The sequence below is a fragment of the Drosophila obscura genome, unplaced genomic scaffold (assembly GCF_018151105.1).
Source record: "Drosophila obscura isolate BZ-5 IFL unplaced genomic scaffold, ASM1815110v1 contig_200, whole genome shotgun sequence".
Lineage (NCBI taxonomy): Eukaryota > Metazoa > Arthropoda > Insecta > Diptera > Drosophilidae > Drosophila > Drosophila obscura.
Genome location: NW_024542791.1, coordinates 1,942,750 through 1,965,685, shown reverse-complemented (window position 1 = coordinate 1,965,685; position 22,936 = coordinate 1,942,750). Strand labels below are relative to the sequence as shown.

General features: G+C 39.4%; 3 protein-coding genes across 3 annotated transcripts in view; 1 reads left to right on the top strand and 2 right to left on the bottom strand.

Annotated features, from left to right (window-relative positions):
- LOC111075289 (fibronectin type-III domain-containing protein 3A) overlaps positions 1-6,952 on the bottom strand; it is a 140,791-nt gene extending 133,839 nt beyond the window's left edge. Inside the window, exon 1 of the mRNA XM_041593921.1 lies at positions 6,337-6,952. The gene's annotated coding sequence lies outside the window, so the exon portion shown is untranslated. The remainder of the gene's footprint in view (positions 1-6,336) is intronic.
- LOC111077774 lies at positions 915-1,773 on the top strand. The gene is made up of 2 exons (XM_022372178.2): positions 915-1,188; positions 1,245-1,773. The coding sequence occupies exons 1-2, from the start codon at positions 1,005-1,007 to the stop codon at positions 1,499-1,501; spliced, it is 441 nt and encodes a 146-aa protein (XP_022227870.1). The 5' UTR covers positions 915-1,004; the 3' UTR covers positions 1,502-1,773.
- Positions 6,953-8,549: 1,597 nt separating the features above from the next.
- Positions 8,550-9,103, bottom strand: LOC111077783. Its single transcript, XM_022372189.2, has 2 exons — positions 8,895-9,103; positions 8,550-8,840 (listed from the first exon to the last, which is right to left on the bottom strand). The coding sequence occupies exons 1-2, from the start codon at positions 9,003-9,005 to the stop codon at positions 8,661-8,663; spliced, it is 291 nt and encodes a 96-aa protein (XP_022227881.1). The 5' UTR covers positions 9,006-9,103; the 3' UTR covers positions 8,550-8,660.
- Between the last annotated feature and the right edge of the window lie 13,833 nt (positions 9,104-22,936).

Below are 22,936 nucleotides of genomic sequence, written 5' to 3'. Positions count from 1 at the left end.
TCTCTCTTTGTTTTCTGTGTTCTGTGTCTGTGTGTGTGTTTTTTTTTCTCCCCAGTTTAATTAAACCTCCATATGGCAGACGGTCGTTCGTAGTGCGATTACCAAAGAGTTGGCTCTTGTGTAGGCGGCGATGAATTCTATTTTTAGATGCTTCCACTAACTGTACTGCGCTGATAAGGACGAGCAGCCGGAGCAGCAGCAGCAGGAAAAACGTCAGCACAAAAGGCGTCCCCTGATGTAAATATCAGAAGCCAATATTGAACTGTTCTGTGGATAAAGTTTACTCTCTCTCTCTCTCTCTCTCTCCTTTTTTTTTTCTTTGTTTGTTTGTTTGTTTGTTGGGGATTATTGATAGATATGGACTGGCTAACACTCGCTCTCAGCCCCTCCGTATCTCCCGTACTCGCTCCATTATGTAAAGGCGATAGCCGCTTGACGCAAGTCAGTGAAAGGAAAATTCTTGTTACCAACCAATTTGTTTTCGGTTGTTTGGCTTCTGATGAAATATTTCAGAAAATTGTGATTCTATTTTTTTTTAGGTTTTGGAGATGATGCAATAAAGTTCAATAGGTTCGATTGTGTGTGAACTATAGACTTCTAAGGAAGATTACTTAAAAGGAAATACACAGTTCAATACAAGACAGAGACTATTCGGCTTCGCCTCTTCGCCTTGTCGGTCCCCAGAATTTAACAACAAAATACAAAGTTTTTGGCCACGCGCAAAAATCATTTTAAAACATTATTAAATAGCATTTTATACGAATTCTTACAAATACTTAAAGTAGATGACAAGGTAACTTAGGTATTGATAATATTTCGTCAAAATATATATCTCATACCAAATATTTTCCAATCCAAGCAAGTCACTCAAAAATTTCACTTGCATTCACTTTTAACCTAACAGCACAACCGAGCTATCGAGCCTAAAGTTATCATTCATTGAATCATTTTCCTTGACAAACAGTCACACACAAAATCAATAGAAATAGGAACACCCAAAAAACATGCCGAACTTTAATGGTGCCATAATTGTGCACACGCTGCAGCTGCTGAAGATACCAGCAACACTGCGTCAGATTGTGAACACCATATCGACGCACACCGATCTGCCAGAGGAAGATATCAAGGAGCCCGTTAAGCAGACCCTCGAAATGGGCAAGCGTTTGGGTTTCCTACAGAAAATGGATGGTAAGTAAATCAAATTCAACAATATGTGCTCACAATTAAAAGAATCTACTCTATAGGGCGTTACTACATGGTGCCGATGACCTTTGAGACGCTGATGAGCGAAATGCAAGCACTGGACATGCCCGACAAAGCCGAGTCCAAGCTGAAGCCTAAAAAGGAGAAGAAGGTAGCCAAATCGGAGGGCAAGTCCGCTAAGAAACAACTCAAGTTGACAGATACAATTAAGAAATTGTCTGACGATTCTCAAACCTCGATCATTACTTTAGTGCCGTCCGAAATCAAAATATGCTCGAAACCCAAGGGTGTCAAGTAGTCAAAAGACCGCTGCAATTATGCCAATTAGAACACTCTATAAACCAATCTATAAACCACTCTATAAACCACTCTATAACCCAGCTTACAAAAACACAACATTAAGCCTTGACAACAGCAACAAAAGTAGCCCAACTTCTATCATATATTAGCCAGATTTGATCCGATGTGAACCCAGCCATTAAGTCACTAAAATTGTCCGTTTTGTTTTGCTTAAATTTTGTTTCTTTGACGCAATAGTCACAAATAAATAATTAAATAATAATGGAACTTAAAAATATAATTTTTAAACAATATTTAAGTCAGTTTGTGGCCTCAGTTTATTCAGAACTTTAAACTTGGTGCAGAAAAATCTCCAGAAAAGGCAAACGAACACAACCAACCATTTTGGTAGTGAGACAAAATGACAAATTTCCCCCAAAAACAATTTAATTTCCCCAATCAAATTTAAGTTGCCCCACACAAAGGATATTCATTTTAATTACAAAATTTCAATCAGAAATTGTTGCATATTTCCTTATTACTTTGTTTCTCCTTCTTTGAGTCCCCCCAGGCAGCAGCAGCAGCAGTAGAGTCTCTTCTTTTGAGAAATGATTGCTCATTTACGCAAGTTGACAAATGTCTCAATTAGCGTGGGACGACAAATCTTCAAACTGCAGGGACCCCTTGGGGTAAAAGCAGGACAACGGCCAAGAAGGGCATGCCACGCCGCCCCGACAATGTCGCGACGCTTCCTATTCAATTTGAAAACCAAATGAAGCGTCCCCTCCGTCCGCCCAGTGCCAATTTTCTCCGTGCATTGACCATATGGTTGGACATTTAACCCACCTACGCCAACCAGACGCCCACACATTCACGCTCAGCCCCGTTACAGGACACTTCACCACACTATACCACACTTGAACACCACACTACACCACACCACACCACACCACACCACACTACACACGGTGCCACACCGCGAGGCCACAACACACTTCACCTCCCACTGACTTTGCAAAAAGCTTTGATGCCAGTCGGTTTTTTGGCATACCCCTGCGAGGAAGGGTATTCTCATTTGGGTCACAGTTTTGGTTAGCCAGAAAAAGGAAGATTGTATGGAGAATATATATCCTTATTCTTGTTATTCTTATTTATTATATATATATTAATTATTTATTTATTTTATTTATTTATTATATATATAAAATATACATATAAAATATATTAAATAGCTTCCATATGGTAGAAAGTCTCTGTAGCACAAGCATCTGCTTTGCAACATAATGCTCTTATCGTAAAACAAATCGCTGTCATTTTATCCTTTCCAACTAGTAGTTTATTTTCTTTATAATCATTCAAGAACTTTGAAGATCTGCTAACTATATCCCACCGTAGGGTATCTACAACTTCGATACAAGCCTCCCCTACTTTCTTTCTAGTACTTTTCGTAATGTTCTCCTCTTCATTTTTGCTTTGACCTTTGCGATGACGTCGGACCGGCTTCGGGTTACAGCGCGAGAGCAACGCACGGCAAATGCAATGTAAACAGAGCGGCAAGACAGAGAGAGTGATAAATAGATGGAGAGACAGCGAGAGATGGGCAAAAGAGAGGCGCTATAGTGTGGTGGAACTACGAGGCGCACACGAGCGCGTGTTGAGTTACCCACGAAGAGTGCAACAAATGTTTGAATGACAACATTGGGTGTGGGGGGGCGCTGGCACTGGCACGGGCACGGGCACAACAAGGTAAATGTTGGGGCACGTGGATGGATGGGTAGTACTCCCACTGGGCGGGTGGGTGTGTGTGTGTGTGTGGCTGCGTGGGTGGCTGCGTAAGAGTCAGACTCAAAGCGAGCAAAGTTATGTCTTGTCCTTTTCTTTTTTCGGCATACTGGCATACATAGCAGGATACCCCCGGAGACCAGTGGGGAATTATATTGTACGTGTGTGTGCACACCCGTATATCCATGCTATCTATACAAAAGGACCTTGCCTGGTTGCCGGCGATGCGCGCGTGGCCAGACAATGAAATGACAAAGCCGCCTGCTTAGGTTCGCTTTTCTCTTTCAGCAATTTTGTTGTGTGCGATTTTTGGTTTTTGGCTTTTTGGCATATGGTGCCACCCAGTTCCTACCCCACCCTACCCTATCATACCAGTACGAGTGTGTGTTGTGTGTTCGCCAGAAAAGCTGTTTTGCCAATTCCCCCTTCTTCCCCTGTGGCTCTTCTTTTATGAGGTTTTCTAGTTAAATATTTTTTTTTATTTATTTGTGCAACACCGCATCGCAATTTCCATGATTAGCAGATAAACATATGTCAAGTTGGAAAGTCTTTTTTTTTCCTTTTAATTTAAGGGCTGAGCTACAATGGGGTGTTGGTGGCTGTGGCTTTGATTGAGCTTTCAAATGGGTTAAGTTGGGGTTTGGCTGTGGGCACAAGGTACGGGGCACAAATGTTTGTTTAGGATGCAACAGCTGTTGCCGGAAAGTTGAACGAAAATGTTCCTAAAATGTGCGTGTTGCGTGGAAAATTTAAAGTTCCGGTGTTGGTTGAGAATGGATTTTAAATAGGAAAATGGGCAGCTGTTTAGACTGACATCTCGCTGGAACGAGCATATTTACGCCCTATTTTAGGTGGATATTTTGGCATACTGTAGCTATAGTTTTAAGCCTAAAAAACACTTCCAAAAAAAATGAAGAAAAAGTAAAATTTCCCTCAAGAAATGCAAACAAATTGGGGGATGAATTTTATTATCCCAAACATAAATTTGCTTCCATATTGAAAGTTTTATGTCTACTTTTTCACACATACATACATGTATGTATATAATTTTCCGAATAAAACTGGGATATTTTTTAATTGATTTATGATTGAGAAATATTTACGTGCATTGCAGAAAACTGAAAAGTTAATTTTAAACCAAAGCTGTTGCCATATTGAGATTTTAGATGTGGCTTTTATTGAACAATTAATTTTAATTTTGTAACCCCAAGGCTGGTTCCATATTGAGTTAGTTTTGGTCGATATTTTTCGCAATATTTCCTGTGCCTTAATTCCACCCAAAATACCCTGACAACTCTGCTAAAAATAGACGCTGCCGAGTACTTTAAAATCTGTACTCCCGAAGGAGTGGCCTTCAGTAGCATTCTATTATCTCCACACCCATCCATTTGCACTACTCTGTTGGATATTTACATGTACTTTTCCAGCCCTTAATTCAATTAACTTTAATGAACTGAATTATAATTGCAAATAAATTATCCATTTACGACGCACACAAATTCGCGTTACAGTTTTCGCCTCAGCTAAAAGCTAGAGGCTGTGAGGCTGTGAGGCAAACCCTAAACCCTAAGACGTCGTCAAGGCCAATTAGAAAACTTTGTGCGAAAATGGCAGACGAGACGGAAACTTGTCTTTGGAACTGAGAGAAAGCCCCCTGGAGCCGAAACGAGTCGTAGTTGCTTGAGCATATGGCCGCTGCGGGCAACAAAAAAAAAGCTCACCAAAGTCAAACTCGATTAAAAATGCATAAATGCAATTAAAAGCAAATGGAAATCGAACGAAACTCGCAAAAGCTTTCAATGTAAGCCAACTTGGTGGGGGGGGTAGTAGTGTGGGGTGAGTAGAGAAAACCCAAATGCCAAAAGACAGAAAGAAGCAGATGGCATTGGCAGAGAGAAGTGTTTGGGGGGAGGGGATTGGGGCACTAGCCAGTGGGGAAAAGACACTCAAAAGGCGCGACAAGTGTCGACTGAGTTTTGCTTTGCTTTTCGCGAGAGGCACAGCTGAAGAGACAGAGAGAGTGAGTGAGAGAGAGAGAGGCGGCGTGAAGCCAAAAGCAGTCCAAGAAGCGAAGCCCTGACCATGCAACGACCGAGCCAGATGCAGAGTGGCAGCAACAGACAGAGAGAGAGAGAGGAGTGCAGTGCAGTGCAACACACGCTGGTTGACTGGTTAAGTTGGTTTTGCTGACTGCACTTGTTTTTGCCATTATTATTGCTGCTGCTGCTACGACTACTTGCTACGTTTTGTGGCAGCAACAACGATAAAAAAAAGAAGAAGTAATTTTTTAGCGAACCGAATGTTTTGACACACTGCAAGAGACATTGGTTGATTTTGGGCTACTGTTTTAATTCCATTTGGCAGTGGCAAAGAAAAGAACATTTATTAAATATAAAAAATATTATATTATATTAAATTTAAAAAAAATATTAAATATTAAAAAATTAATAATAAAGCTCTGCAGTCTTCTGCAAGACTTTAGCACGTGTACTAGCTGCGAAACAGCCAGAAAGATAGACAGACATTTATTATTTATTTTATTTATTAATATTATGAAATAATATTAAATTTAATTGTACGGAGCGCTAGCATCGGGGCCCTCGGCTCTGTATGAGACAAAAGGGTGTAGGAAGACAGACATTGCTTTATGGATTCCTTAAGGATCGTTTCTTAGATTTTGCATCATCTTTGATTTAACAAACAGCTGGGACACAAAACCGCAACTGCCGCTGCAATAACAACTATTGCCAATTCACCCACACCCACTCGTGCACAGACAACAGTTAGCCGGAGTCTCTGCTACGACTATCTGTGTCTGCATATGCCTGTGTGTCTATGGCTATGTCTATGTGTGTGTGTGTGTGTGTGTAAAGCTAACATATTGCGGCACTTTTTGGGCACTTTTAGTGCAATAAAACCACTCGAAATCATAGAACCTAGCATGCAAAGAGTAATGCATGCAATTTCTAACCAAAAAACATCATAAATTGTTGTAAAAACATAAAATTCCAGCATATGCTAGCGCACACACACACATGCATATATAGGCACAAAACCCACTCTTTGACTTACTTTCAAATGCACTGTGTAAAAACGGTGTGTTTTTTTTTCCTTCTTTCTTTCTTTTTTTTTTGTTTTCTTCGTTTTAGTGTGTTTCTATGCTTTTACTTTTTCCTTTTTCTTTTGGAATTTGCACTCACACACACATACACACACACCTACATACGTAAACACAGCACACACACACACACATACAACAAACACGCGCGCGCGAACACGAAACGTATTTTGTTATTGTTTGGTTTTCTCTTTTCTTATTTTTTTTGTTTTTGTTTTTTCGTCTTTTTTTGTTGTTGTTGTTGCGGAAAAACCTTATAAAATGCGTAACAAGTTTGCAATTTTTGTGTGTGTTTGCTGGCTTTATCGCTTTATGCGCGCTGTAACGGTTAATATAACGAAACACGACATGGGGTGCTGTGCTTATAACGGTAAAATACGGTAACGAAACAGCACGATGACGATGTCGATTACGATTATGACGTAGTGGCCGAAACGAACGGACCGCCCACTATTTGCACATGCGATCCGGAGGAGGTAAAAACCGTTGCGACAACCGACTGCAAACGCGGCAAACGTTTGATTGACGCCGCCGCCATGGAAAATGAGGCACGATAGCCGCTGCTGCTGCTGCTGCCGCTGCCGTTGCTGCTGCTTGCCACTGCAAAGCTTACCGATGGACAAAATGAGCGAAACGAGCGACAGGCACACAGCACACGAGAAGCGTGGGAGCGAGAGAGCCAGTGGGAGCCAATGTGGAGAGAGGAGAGAGCACGAAAAATTGCATGCAAATTCCTGTGCTTGTGGGTGAGCGAGCGAACGAGAGAGAGAGAGAGAGAGCGCGTTTCAAAAGGTGAGCACTGAGCACTGAGTGTAGGGGAGAGAGTGGGAGTGAGAGTTTGAGTGGGAGCAGCTCATCATCGTTATTTGAGTGCTTTTTCTGGGCAGCAGCCTGCAACCTGTATGAGGGCCCCAAGGAGCAGAAGCTTTTCGTGGGTGTTTCAAACGGTTGTTGCCGGCTGAAGCTCCAAACAGCTGTTCGAGGAAGAGGTTATGGAGCAGACATATGGCAGGAAATTGAGTTTGGGGCGTAGGAAGGACCTTATGATGTCTTCAAACAGAATATTTAAACGTATCCATGCAAAAGAAACACTGAACATATAATTCGCAATGGCTTATAGTGTCATTAAAGGCTGACATATGGCAAAAAAAAAAAACAAAGAAAGCGAAAGGAAGAAGAATTTCTGATACATAAAAAGAGATTAATGCAACATATTGATGGAAAAGGAAAACAAATACATGATTGTTTTCTTGTACCATTTAAAACTGACGATATGGCAGTCATATGTGCATAAATTTAATCGAGTATTTTCAATTCATGTTACATAAATCATTTTCAGTTTTTAAAATAAACACAGATTAATTTAATAAAATTTAATTAAGAAAAAGAAGACTATTATCTCTCATTTCTTGTTTCATAATTTTTACTTCCAACTATATAAAATCATATTCAACTGAGATAATATATGTGCATCATCCTACGATTAATATCCCCCCTAAGACGTTTCTAGTCACTCCCTAGCCAAAGGTTAACAAGTAACAGCCTAATTAGTTGAACCCACATCTTAGAAGGCCAACAAGCTGTTGATATGTCTAATGTCTGACCTTTGCTAAACAAAATCCGCACACGGCTGCCGTTACCCTACCCAAGAACAAACAACAAAAGTTTTGCAACTCCATTTTCCAAGACAAAAGAAAAGCTTTTTGCTTAGCCAGCAACAGAACCAGCTAAATCGCAATTGTGGTTTGAGTATCAACTAAAGAGCTTTATTTTAGATCATGCTGGAAAAAGCGACAGTTACAATTTTGTTTAAATTCTAAAGGGAAACTCAATCGATTGCAGAATCATTTTTGGAGGAGTTGCAGAAGCAGCATTAAAGCACATATTGGCTGGCACCAGCACGGCTCAAGCTGAAGTAATTAAGCCCTAGCAATACTCTCTCAACAGAGATCCACAGCTGTCCAAGAAATTGGTGACCAACATCGGACCCTTGCGCGTATTGGACAAGCAGGAGGATGCCTCGTGGCAGTACGTTGGCTGAAACATAGGATCCCAGTGGAGTGGCTGCAGATTAATCAGAATATCAGTGCATAAATTCGTATAGCTTTATGCCAGGACGTAAACAGCCATCTAATTGAATGGTCATGCTTTTGTGGATTAAAAGTTTTTTTGTAATCATTTTTCCAGTAGTTTAGTTGGTTTTATTTTTGCTGTGTACCATTTGAATTTTGCCTTTTTTGTTTACTAAATTGTTCGGAAATTTTTCGAGCTACGATCTTCATTTAATTTTGCAGAACCGCTTGTTGGTCTTGTGAAGCTTCAGCCACCACTCGAAGTCATTATTCACAGTCTTGGGTTTGGCCGCCTGCTCGTGTTGCGCTACATTCGCATCGCGTTCACGCAGCCAAATCCTAGCATACTCCCAGCTTATGATCATCGCCATTGAAACGGGGCCACACTGTAAATAATAATTTTAAAAATATATATAAATATTTACTACAAATTAAGCAACCTCCGGATCAATTATTGCTGGAAATTTGGTGGCCCTTATGCCCGCCTCCGTCTTTAAGTTATCCCTGGGAAGGTGAGGCTTAGCCCGAGACCAGTTCCTGGTTCGGCTCATCTCGTTTTTGGCGGATTAAATTTTTGAATAATTTTTGAAATTTCTTGATTTAGGGTCTAAAAATGTTGTACACACATTTTTGAATACAAATTATAAGTGTACTTTTTGAACGTTTCTAAACGTTGAATTTATTCAAAGAGAATGATCGTATGAAAGTATCCTTTATTATTATATATTTTATATAATGAAAGTTCTTTAATTTTAATTATTTAATTTTAATTCTCTAGCTTTAATCTTCTGCCCGGATCTAATTTATTTTAAGAGTACTGAACGGATTGTGTGTTTAAAAAATCTAGTAAATATAATAAACCTCATTACAGGTATGTGCAAGATCCATAATTCTGTAGAGGGTACTCTACACCACGCATCGTAATCCTTGGGAACTACTTGGCACAAAAGTTTAAGTATTACCCGTGTCCCAGTGCAAACTTAACTCGATAAATATTTCAGTTGTTTTCGATTAAGTAGCCCTATGGATGTTCGGCCGGTCATCCAATGTCCGATGTTAGCACTGAAAGTTCCAACAACAACAACAACAAAATAAAAGAAAACCCGCCCAGTACAAACTTGGGGAATTTCTCTACTTTGAACCGCCCACCGGGCCCCTCAGAAACCAACCCAAAGAGCAAACACTGAAATGTTTCGAAGGCGTTTCCTTCCACAATAACAAGAGGTGGAAAAAGCTGAAGAAATGCAAGAAGAGGAAGCAGTGGTAGAACAGAGAGAGAGAGAGAGAGAGAGAGTAGAAATTGAACCTGGAGAACCTGAAAGACAAAAGGCAAAGAAGTATAACAAACTTTAAGTCAATACACCTACACAAAAAACAACAAAACAAGAAAAGAGAGGAGGCAAAAAAATAAAACAAAATTAAATAGAAGAAAACAAAAAAGCTGAGTGGGCAGGGGGAAATGGAAAAAACAACAGCAAACTCTGGCAAACTCCTCACCACCCACCCCACTGAAGGCAAAGAAAAAAGGAGGAGAAGCAGCAAAAGTAAAACAAAACACGGCGACAGGCCAACAATTCGAGGTGGGTCGGTGGGTTGTGGCTCTAAGGTGGCTCTGCCGAGCCTGGTCTGGGTTTCGTTGGGGTTCGTAGTGGGGATGTGTAGTGTGACTTTGTGGATGCGGGGGGGAGAGGTTCTGGGGTACGTAAATCAAACAAAAATAAACAAAAATAAAACAAAGCAAACCAAATAAAATAAACAAAACTACGCAAAAGTACGAGTAGCAAACGACGATGACGATGACGATGGAGCACAAACAAGGAGGCAAACCCTAACAAGCAGTGGAGCCGCCACGAATCATTCATCAATATGTTGGCAATGGAAATGCACTTTCTTTGCTACCATCTGCATATACATACATATGTGTGCTATCGTTTGTTATCGCTGTATATGTGCTATCGGTTTGGTAGCTTCCTCCCATTAGGTCATTATCCTCCTTCATGAGTTCAGTTCTTCAGTTTTCTCAGTTCAAAATTATAAAATGTTATGACAAATCGAAAACAATCGTCTTAATAAAAAATGTCCATTCATTGCTGAGATATTTACATATTATATACATATATTATATATTATATTTATATATCTTTATTTCTTTATTTCATTTTAAAATTAAACCCCTATAAATTCCATAGTTTTGCCACTATTTAAGAATTGTTTTAATTTTATTTTTATTTAGTTTTTTAGTTTTATTTTTTTTATTCAATTATCTCTGCTTAAGAACAATAAATTTTCAAATCTTTTTCTAATCGCCTATTTAACAGTATGTTTTCATATTATATTAATTTTAAATATAATATTATATATAATTATTATATTATTATAATTATATTACCATTTTAATATTATTTAAATTAGACCCCAAATTATAGCTAGTGCAAATCAATCTATTAGCTAAAAATCCACGTATAACGTAGAGTATTTTCAACAATTCTAGAATTAAATAAAAAATAAGGAAAAGCAGTACAAAAACAAGCACCAGAAGCAGAAGCAATAAGCTTAGAAAACGAAGGAAGCCAATGAACGAGACAAAGACAAATACAAAACAATTCAACTCTGATGAAGATGACGATGACGATGATAATAATGATGATGTTAATTGTAATCATCATGTAAATGATGATTACGATAACGATAATGATGTCGCAACCACTGGAAGCATTTTCCCGTTTTCTAAAACAAACATTTGCCAATGTTCTCAACAAACTTTTTATTTGGCCAAAAACGAAACGAAACGAAAGGGAAACAGAACAGAAACAGAAACCAGACAACTGCGGGTTGTACAAGTACAGGACAGGGTCTTGGGATGGTTGAAAGTGGGTTGGGTTGGGTTGGTTGGGTTGGTGATGGTGATGGTGTGGGGGGTTGGGAGGAAGTTTCGAGCAAACAAACACACAATTACAGTTACAGTTGTGTTTGTCTCTCCGCTCTGTTGCTGTGAGCACTGCAAACAAAACTTCCTATTTTAACCCCCCATCCCCCTCCCATCCCACTGGTGCACCACCACCCACCCCATGCGGCCCCATGTCAGTTTGCTGTCTCTTTCTCAGAGTTTGTCTCTCGCTCTCCGCTTCTGTAGGTTGCTCTCTCACGTGCAATTGTATGCGTAAATAAGCATTTTACTATAGAACACAACTGTTCCTTGTCGTTGTTGTTTGCTATACCCTGTAGGAGTAAAACTGCAGGGTAGGTATCGTTGCTGAGGGTGTATGTAACATGAGGAAGGAAGTAAGATGCTTAAGGCCCATACATTTCATGGGTAATATGCAGCGAAGTCTTTAAATAAATCATATCCCATTCAAATGTTTTCATAGTATGTGTATTCTCTTTAAAAGAATTTATAAGAACTATAAGAAATGTCTTTAATAAAAATTAACATAAAAAAACAAAACACAAACTACCCCCATGCATAATTAAATATCTACAAATTATATATACTGATCTATGGAGAGACCTAACTATTTGGTAATTATTACAACCATGATTTAGTTATTTAATGTTCAATTCAAATTCAATGGTATCAACCACTCGAACCTAAAAAGATTATTCTAATATAGACATCCCAAAGCTTACATTCAATGTTTAAAAAATACAAAATAAAGAAATAAAAAATAAAAAAGAAATTATAATAAAGCACAAACTGAATACCCAATACATATGCATAATTAAATATCTACAAATTATATACATATGTACATATACTGATCTATGGAGAGACCTAACTACTATATTTGGTAATTATTATAACCATGATTTAGTTATGGAGCAAATTCAATGGTATCAACAATTCGAACCTGAAAAGAGTATTCTAATATAGACATCCCAATGATTAAATTCGATGTTTATCAGAGTAAATGTAAAAAGTATTCGATTTGCGACACCCCTTTATAAAGTTTAGACAAGATATAGACAAGAGATATTAAAATCCATCTTTATTATTTAGTTTTAGCAATTGAAATATTTACAGGATATTTCTAGCAGATAATAAAAAATAATAATAGAATTGTGTTGTCGTCTGGTTTGTCTTTCATTGAGAGAAATACCCATTAAAAATGCAAGTACAGGGTATTCCCTCAGTCTAAATGTTTCATTTAGTATTCCTAGTTGTTTTTAGTTTTATTTGTTTATTTCAAAGCCATAGAACGAAGAGAGGGAGGGGAGGACTTTGGGGGGGGCTATGGTTAGGTGACTGTCACGAACGATGTCGACGCCTGCTGCGGACTGCTCTTCCGCACCTCCGCTCCCTGGCTCTGCCTTTTCCAATTCCACCTCCCATTTCTCCTGGTTCCTCGGCTTCTGCTTCTGCTTCCACTTCCACTTCCTCCTTCCTGTCCTGCTCCATCGCTTTGCTTTCTTTGTTGTTGTTTCAGTGCTCATTAGTAGCATTCGCATTGGGCTGCTGCTTGTTGTGTTTGTTTGTGTGTGTGTGTGTGTGTGTGTGTTTTGCCATCTCTTTCTATTCCGTTTTTTTGCCTCTCTTTCGCACCAGCTGTCTGCCTCACTTTCTTCTGCCTCCCCCTACTTTCTTGCTACCTCCCTCCCTCCCTCACCACTCAGTCTGTGTGTCTCTTTGTGTGTTTGCATTTGTTTGTTTTAAAATTTTATTGTATTTCATTCAGTTGTTGGTTCGTTTGTTCGTTTCTGTTTCGTTGTTGCTGTTGGCCTTTCGTTGACTTCGTTTGCTCTTCCCAGCCACCCACCCACAGTGCTTTGGCTCCCCTGCTACTATCCACAGGACATGTCTTGATTCCTTGGACGTCTCCCGCTTTTCTGTTCAAAATTAAGCACAACAATTTGTTTGCCATTTCTCAATTTACGAGTATTCATTCTTGGATACATCATTGAAGATGCCAACAGTTTCATTGGTATTCAAATTATTTATACTTCATTCCGCGTTTCTAAGAAGGAAAATTAAAGGTTTATTAAGAAGAAATTATTAAGAAAATTGTTTAATTAAATTCATTATTTTTTTTTTGCTCTCCAAAAACCGTATCTTCCACCCACAAAAAACCAAAGCATCCCCCAATAAAATTAGACATAAAAAAGAATTTAAAAAAAAAAAACAAATTTAACCTCCGTTTACTATGCGGGGGAGCTAGACCCACATAGTAGACCTGGTCTGTATCCAACAAGTTGGGGCTGCTTTGTTTTGTGCCCTTTTCAATTACATTTCAAGGCTTCAGACCGAGCGCCGAGCGACAGCCATGAAAAAGTGCAACGAAATATTCGACATATTCCAGATAAGCATAAAGACAGCAACACAAAAAGGCCAAGAACTAAGGCTAAAACATAAGCAGACAGTGAGTGAGCCCCCATCAGCCACCCACATGCAACTCACGTGTTGGCAACGTTCGTTGCCCAACAAAAAAAATGCTTAATTAATTAATTTTTTTTTTCCTGCATTCAGCTTATGTGTGTGTTTTTTTTTTTCGCCATCGGTGCATAGCTTCGTTGGCATTTCTGTTTGGGTTTCTTCTGTGGGGAGTGTTTCTATGTCATTGTTATTGTTAACAGCTGTACTTTCGCAAATTTACAGTAATAAAAGCACACGGAACACAAGTCGTACATGAAAAAAACAACAAAAACAGTGGGGGCAAAAGAGGGAGCACAACACGCAACAACAAAATAGAAGAAAAATCAGACAATAGCATTTAAGAAGATTTATGAAAGATATTCCAACTATGGGAATACCTCTTAGAAATTTACTATTTGAAACTCAATAATTAAGGGTAAACCCAAAATTTATAAAAATAATTTCCAAAAAAAATCCGTATCTTTTGGCATGCATCGACACTTTTTCAATATTTTGTTGTAATAATTTAAACATAAAAATTTTCGAAACTTCTTTAAAAAGGTTGAAAGACATTTTCAATTTCCTTTGCTTTTTGATGGCTGTGAGTAAGACCAGATTGTGAGATTTTCGATGAGTCTGTAATTATACAAATCTATCGAATCTTTTGAAAATTATATCACATACATTGCTTTCTCTTTTAAGGAATTATCAATCAGAATGATTTACAGTAGTTCAGTGTATAAAATATTTAGAACTGCGACAACGATAGATTTTTTTTTAGCAAGAATTGGCGAGCTCTCCCTTTACACTGGCTGTAAAATCGGTAACCAATCGGTATGCTTTTTGGTTTATACAAACCCATCGAATGTGAGCAGCATTTCCTTTTAATTGCGGCTAACATAAAGTATTTTGAATTACTGATATTGATATCAGGATTCTGCATATGCTAAAGTTCTCCTTTTCCTGCTCTTTTAGGCGAATACAGCATACTCTTTTATGCTCCAAATACCGGGTATAATAAACAACAACACAGCATTGGGCGAAACAGAAAACAATTTTTGCTGAATGCACACGAAAAATCAACGAAAGAGCGAGAGACCGAAAAAACGAATGCGAAATTGCAACGGGAGTTCTGTGCTGTTCTCCCCGTTTTTGTTGTTTATGCTATACGAATGGAATGGAAACAACAACAACAACAACAACAGAAGAGAGGAGAGGAGAAATAAGCAGAAGAACAAGAGTAAACAGATGCAACAACAACCAGATGGGTCTCCGCGGGTCGGCCCCCCCCCCCCCCCTCGGGTACGGGTCTGGGTCTGGGTTAGTAAATAAATGCGACAAGCGTATTTTTTCCGTTCAGAAAAACAATGTCAACATGGAGGAAACATTTCAACCGAAAATTATAAAAACTATACAAAAAAAAATGCACCCACACACAGCAACGCAATCCACCATTTTTTGGGTTGCAAGTTGCAACATAGTTAAATAAACATTTCATCATAATTATATTCAGGGGTGTACAGTTGCCTCGGCTGCAGATAAGTGTTGCATACCACAGGGCGTACCAGTGCCCAGCATTATCAAGGTGGAAGGAAGCAAAAGGGGCAAACAAAAAAGGAAATAGAAGCACAGGGAAACGAAGAACGAAAGACAAATTTGTTTACATCCGCTTGAAGTTTTGCCAAGGTTTGCGAATTGTTTTTAACGGGTGGGAAGACACTTAGATTCAAAGATAACAAAATAAATAATATTAGTCTCCCCCAAAATTCTTTTTTAGAGGAAATATGTATGTGAAATTTGAAATATTTAATTCATGTTTATTTTGATTTGATTTAAAAACTTTTTTTTCTTCGTTAAATAGCTAAAACCTGTATACTTTAAAAAATCTTAAAAAACCGGCAGATATTGATATCCAAGGATAATTCTACTTTATCACAGTCCAAAATATTATCCTTTCCCCTTTGTCCGCCTGTACACAAACAAAGATACGCAAACGCAGCCTACTATCAGAGCCCGCCCCACTGTCACTCTCCAAATCACAGCAGCCACACACGCACACACAAGCTCTCACACGCACTCTTTTGCATTCGCTCTCTCTCTCTCTCTCTCTCTCTCGCTCGCTCCCACTCTACATCCCTACCGCAAAAGCTCTGCGACAACAGCACCAACAGCAACAACTAATTAAGTTCATTGCTTCTATTTGCGTATTTTGCTGCCTTGCATCCATTATTATTGTTGCTGTTTTGCATATTTTTTGCAGCCGAAGCTCAACAACAAAAGGCGACCGAAAAGCAAAATAACTACATAAAAGAAAGGCTGTTCAAAAGATATTCAATATCGACGATTTGAATACCCTTGTAGATCGTTTGTTATAGTACATATGTGTATGACATTGGTAGTTGGATAATAATAAGGTCTTCCCTTGTACTTTGGGCACAACTCGAATATCAAAAGTAGCTAAATCGTTGCAAGCCTGGAAAAATACATATCTTTCAGATGCTTTGCCGATTTCAGAAAAGAAAGTCAAACATTTTTCTATGGTAAAAAATTTACAACAATTTTTGGGAAATATTTTTCCTTGAACTCTAGGAGCAACTGGAGTGTACAAATTTGCTAACTAATTATAAGTTAGTTAGTAAGTTAGTCAAATGATGTCCTGTAAAAAAATGTACTCTATTTTTTTAATTGTTAATTACAGTTACATATATTGGACTACAAATATCCATCAAATCACAATATTCATTAAATTTGCTTAGTCAATAAGTTTATCACCAGATTCAGGTCCTGTGCGCGTGACATTTGTTGGCAATTTCACACAACAAATAAATGACTAGAAAATAATTTACATGTTGACTTTAAGTGATTGGAAACATCCTTCTCAAAGTTACAAGCATACATTCATACATACATACATATGTATGTATGTTTGTACGATTGAAAACATAATGCTCAATGAAAAGGGTATAGCAACAAAAACTCATCAGTCTCATCTTCATTAGCTTTGCTTTCGGTCTTTCTTTCCGTCTCTGTGCATGTCGCTCCACCCTTTCCCCCGTACATGTCTTGTCTTTTGCTGTCCACCCATCCTACCATCATCCCCCTCCACCCCCTAACCAAGACCTCACTTTCTTGCATTGTCTCTGCAAAAAAAAAGACCAAAAAAAAAAATATAACTTTTGTTTACTCGCATTCCCTGCGTTGCTCTTGTTTTTGTTGCCGCCTGCCCGCTGCCGCTGTCGGCGTCTCTGTCGTTGCTGCCGTCTCTGCTGTTTACACAATTCCACAGCCGAAGTCCAACAAAATAAAAAGACAGGCCAAAAAACAAGTCAAGGCAGGGCTCCAGACTGATCGACAAAGGGAATGCCCTGTAATCTTTTCAAGTTGACATTTGCAGCAGTCCATACTGCACACTGGTCGACCCGAGGATACTTACACTCCTTACTCAGTGGGGGTAAATTAGTAAAAAGTTTAATAAGTATTCCATTTCCCATAGCAACCCCAAATAAATAAATTAATACAGTTTAAAGACGTACAAACTGTTTTTAAACCTCAATATACCCCTAATCGCTGCATATCAGAGGGTAGAGCGCACCAGAAGAATCGAGACGTCGACAACGCAAAATGCGAAATGTATAATGACCTTCAGTTGCGTTGAAGTCGGCGTCGTCATTGACGCCAGCAGAAACAGCACTGGCTGGCAGGAAGGCAGTAATACTATCGCTGTGGGGGCGGGGTTGTTCTCTGCTTGGGTCAAGACTCGACACGTCTTAATTTCTGCTCTCCATGGCCACCCGCCCCCACGCCACACACTTTCCCCTCCCATACTTTCCCCGACAAATCACCCGCACCCACCCCCTCCCACGCACAAACATTGTAAACAAGCGGCGACGTCGCTGCCACGACTTCGGTCACGACGCTTCCTAGTTGTAAATTTACTCACACCCACACACAAATATAAACGAAGCTGCCTTTTGCGCCTGCTCTCTCAATTCGTACACTCTTTCGGGCTTACTCTCTCTCTCTCTCTATCTCTCTCATGGTCGGCATTCATTCGCTCCTGTGCAAACAAGTGTTTGTTTGCAGCGTCGCAGTCGACAGAGGCAGAGGCAGTGGCAGAACCAGGAGCAGAGGCAGAAAAACACCATCCCCGTCCTTTACCAAAAAGCACTTAGCCCACTGACCCCTCCCTCCCCTTAGCACGAACCCCCCACGAACCAGTGTCGAACTTTCTTATTTGATTATTCGCAAAAAATAAAACAGAAAGAACGAGAGTCGAGTCGAGTCTCTCGAAAAGCTTCTGTCAAATTGTGACAAAACGAATTTGTACTAATTAGCATTTCTTATGTGGCCTTCACAGTGGGTCACATCGATTAAAATGTGCGCTGTGCAGCATGACTTTGCGATTCTGTTTGGGAAGGGAGTTAGGCTATAGATTAAATAATAGCATACATTAAGCATTGATTGCCACAAATATAATCGAGCCACTGTACACACCTGTTATCATACAATTGTAGGATAAAGTCCTAAAAATGTCTGGCCTGGATGACACATACTCTTTTGAAGAGGTTTGTGTGCCATATGAATATGTACAGCTGATAAGATTGTTTTGAAGCTGACCTTGCAAGGTTAGTCAATATATTTAATAGCTATGAACAAAGTTATCGTTTATTGGGAAAAGAGGAAAACAAAAAACTATTTTTAACCCCACAACTAATTATTGCAACCACTGTGGACCCACTTTAATTCTTAGAAAACTTCACAAAACCACGATACGCATCCCACAGTGCGCCAAATGCAAGCCAAAAACTAACGAAACAAAAGATATTGGTATAAGAATCGTAAGCTAGCAAGAGCGACAGGGACAAAGCTGAAATAACTCTGCCGACCTAGCGTCGTGTTGTTGTTGCTGTTGTTCTACAGTTGGCACGTGAGAGCTTGCGCACGAGAGCAGAGGCAAAAACAACAAGAAAACCGCCTCCCACGCAGTGACTAAAAACGCAGTGCACTTTGACAGAAGCAAAGCAGCAGCAGCGCTGTCCAAGGCAGCGGCAGAGAGATATCAACGACAAAAACAAAGCTCGAGCCAGCAGAGCAGGCAAATAGAAATGTAGACAAGAAAGGAATTGGGTTTGGGTGTCGAAGCTTAGGATACCCTGGCAGATCATTCGTCTTTATGATTGATTTATTGCTTTAACTACTCAGCTCACTGATCTCAACGAGGGCTCTTCCTTAGTTTTCGGCCAAATCTGATTTAGAACATCATACTCTCTCCAAGGCAGGGTATAATTACATGCATACAAATGCATTTTGTTTGCATAGCAGAAAACCAAACAACAGCACAACTGTAAAAGACGACGCTCAAGGCAAACTATTTAGCAGCAGCGAGAGAGCAGAACAGCGCAGCCACAGCAAGAGAGCAGAGCGTGGGGCCAAGGCAGCGTCGTTGGCGCAGGCAGAAGACGGAAATACCAAGCGAACGATGACGAACGTAAAAACTACGCACCAGGCAGTGGAGCAGCGGGAGGGGGAGGAGCAGAGGCCAACAATAAAACACGGCACGAAAAACAAACAAACAAGCAGACCATGTTGTGTGGGGTAGAGGGGGAGGATTGGAAGGCCTACAGTGAGATGATGTGTGACAGGGAGAGAGAGACAGAGAGAGAGAGATAGCGAGAAACCGTGACAGCGACAGCGAACGTAGAGGAGCGTGCACAGCACCTGCCCTTTGCTGCGGCCGGCCCCCCTTGGACCCCTTACTTTGGCTAACGAGCAAACAAAACTAAACAAAAATAAATAGAAACAAAAACAGAAAAGAGAAAAACGAAAGAAAATAAGCAGAAATAGAAAAGCAGGAACTATTTTGTTCGCAATGGGAAGAAAAAACTTTGGAATTTAAATACAATAAAATACAGTGAAAGCTCTGTAGAAAGAACATCATCCTCAGAATATCATATTTATCAATTCTCCTGATCTCTTTTATGGAAACTAATCTTAATCAAAACCTTAATCAAAGTTTAATCATTTTATGGATGTCGTTCATCTTCCTCTACAACCACCCACTCCCTGCTATCCTGAGCAACCATCAGAGTTTTCACTGTACTGTTCTATATGGATAGAATTTCTCAGAAATATTTCACCTATTTCTTCCCACTTCCCCAAAATCATCCCGACCCCACCTTATCGAAGTAAAAACCCAAATGTCAATTGAGAATACGCTTTTTTGTTTTAGGAATTTCACTACGGCGTAGTAGAAATGTCGATGTTTTTTTTTTGGCGCGAAGTTGCCGCTGAGCTGATTTTTTGTTTTTTGTGTCTTGGTCGTCTTTCCGTTCGTTCAACTCCAGGTCGGTCTGCAGTCGACGTCGCCGCTGCTGCCCGCTGCCCGCGGTGAACCGCTCCTGTCTACTTGTTTGTTTAATTTTTTGCCATTTCTGCTTCACATTTTATTTGTTTGTTTGACTCGCTGCGCCTGTAGTGGTGTGTGTGAGCTGGCAGCGGCGGCCCAAGAAGCAGTTGGTCTCTCCGCTACCTTCTCTTCTTCATCTCTCTCCAAAACTCATCATCATCATCATCATCATAGTAGCTCCTCCACCACCCCTCTCCAGACGTAGTAGTCCTCCTCTTCCAACCATCATACTTGTTGTTGCTACTCTGCTGCTGCCGTGTTTCTTTTTCACTTTATCAAAACAACTGCGCAGTCACAGCCGGCGTCGCTGTCTGTGTCTGCTTGTGCAAGGTATATTATATAGAAGGTCAGTCAGTCCAAGTTGTAGCTCTTGGAGAGTAGCAAAAGATCAGGTGCTTGTAGGTAAGCATGGATAACTTTGTAGATTTAAATTATTTTCAATGATAAATTTAACGAAAATGACGGTGTTACCAAACTCTATTTAATTATTTATATCTGATTTATTTTTAAAGTTCCCCACAATTCTGTATCGATCGGCAATTAAAGAGTTTGGCTGCCAAAAGGAGGAACTTACTTACCCTCTTTTTCTTATACATTGGGCTTGTGTTTTTTGGCGCGCACTCTCTCTCGCACACTCACACTCATCGCTGTCTCTCTCTCTCTCGCGTTCGTTCGCTTTAAGCATGACAAACAAAGCACCGTAGAATTTCACAACAGGCGAAAAGAGAACTTCATTATGATGTTCGTTTTGTTTTTCCACGAAACAACTGTTTACTGAATGCTGTCGCCGCTGGCAGAGACGTCAACGCTGTGGCCTCTGCCGCTGTCTGTTGCTGCTGCTGCTGTGTGCTCATTTCAATACGACTACAAGTACGCGACGTCGCAGTCGCTGCTCTGCTGTCGGTGCGTTTACAAATCGATTTCAATAAGTTTGTCGGTGTTTGTCGGGAAAGCTCAGACGGGGAAACAGACGCTATCAGACGTTGCTCGCGAACGGTTGTAACGGTACCGTACGAGCCGCCACAAAACTTATCATTTACATACGCGCGCGTAACGGTTTAGAATCATTTTTTGCCCAAAGAAGCGCAACAGCGGCACGGCGTGTATATAGCGGTAAATATCGGCGGGACAAGCAAGTGCGTATCAACGTATTTGCGTGCGTATGTGTGTGTGTGTGAGAGGCTGTGTGTGAGTGTGTTTGTTTTGGCAAGTGAGATGGAAAAAGCCTATGGACTCTGTCTCTGTCTCCACCTCTGCCTCCTACTGTGCTGCTGCTGCTGTTTGTCTGTTTGCTAAACAAATAACGGCAAATCAAATACAAGGCACATTTACAACAGCACAAGGAAATGTTTTCGAAAAATACCACACAAAAATAGTACTTGAAGTTCAGAGAATATTTTTGAAATTACAAAAAATAATTAAAATACTATACAAATTATTGCTTGGGGATTCATATAGAATTATTTATAAATTATGTGCCCATAAGTGCGTGTGTCTTAAAAATTGTCTCGAAAATTGAATACCAAAAATAATGAAGAAAATATATATAGGAAATATGCCCTATATTCGTGTCTGAAAAAAATATATACTGTAATAATTGGAAAAACACCACAAAAAATAAATCACAAAAAGCAATATATAACAAAAAGTTTTCAAAAACATTGTTTTCCCCGAAAAGTGCGTATCTGTCTGAAAATGTGTGTGCTTCGAATGTAATTGGTTTTTTATTTGACGCCTTGAAATGTATTTTTAAGTTTTTTGTGCTCAATTTTCGTTGATTTTTTATGTTGTTTACTTTTTGCGTTGTTTCATTTGTTTTATTCGGCCTCTTGGTGTTTCTCTCCTTCATCGTCGTCGTCTTCCTCTGCCCCCGAAATCTTCATTCAAAATGACAAATCAGCCAAAGACAAAAGGCGAAACGAAATAGAAACTAAATTGTGGATAACATGGATTTTATGCAAATTAACGGATTCGGTTTTTTGGAAACAGTTTTAAACGAATTCAAAATGGTTGTTGGATGTGGATGTGTGTGCTAAAAGAAATCTTTGAAAAATACAAAATGGGAGGAATGTACTAATAACAATCTGCCAAATCAAATCAACATTAAATTTAAAAATACTGTAAGAAAAAGCCATATTTTGGTTTCAACAGAAATGACGTGAAATTAAGTGAAGTTTATAAACGGAATATGTATAATTCAAGAAAATGTGGTTTAAAAACAAACAAAAAATTATCCATAAAAAGTACTTAAAGTTAAAGTGGAACAGAGCAGATTAAAGAATGGAAGTTCTTATTAAAAATGTGTGTGTGGAGGAAGAACAGAACAACCTCAACCGAATGTGCTACAAGTGAAAATTAAAAAACTAAAATAAATTGAAATATCAACGAAAAGTGTAATTAAAAAAAATCGACTTCCTGTTAAAACCAAAGGTTTTTAAACAATTCCCCCATGATTCATATTACAAAAGTCGTCCAATAAAAACTGACATTTTCGAATTCCTGCTAAAAAAGCCCCCGCGGTCGACGCGCTCGTCACCTTTTGTGCCACAAACACATGCGCGCCTCCCGCTTTTCTTGGGAATTAAACAGCAACAAAACAGGCACAGACATGCAAATTAAATTTTAGCGAAAAAACCCAAAATCTATAAACGCAATCAGTAAACAACATTCGGAATGAATGAAAAAAAATAAGAGTACTGGGGAAAAAATATAAAAAAAATTCACCGCAA

Coding starts and splice junctions, on each gene's coding strand:
- LOC111077774 (XM_022372178.2), top strand. CDS start 1,005: ATGCCGAACTTTAATGGTGCCATAATTGTGCACACGCTGCAGCTGCTG. Junction 1,189..1,244: donor TTTCCTACAGAAAATGGATG/GTAAGTAAATCA, acceptor TCTACTCTATAG/GGCGTTACTACATGGTGCCG.
- LOC111077783 (XM_022372189.2), bottom strand. CDS start 9,005: ATGAGCCGAACCAGGAACTGGTCTCGGGCTAAGCCTCACCTTCCCAGG. Junction 8,841..8,894: donor CAGCAATAATTGATCCGGAG/GTTGCTTAATTT, acceptor TATTATTTACAG/TGTGGCCCCGTTTCAATGGC.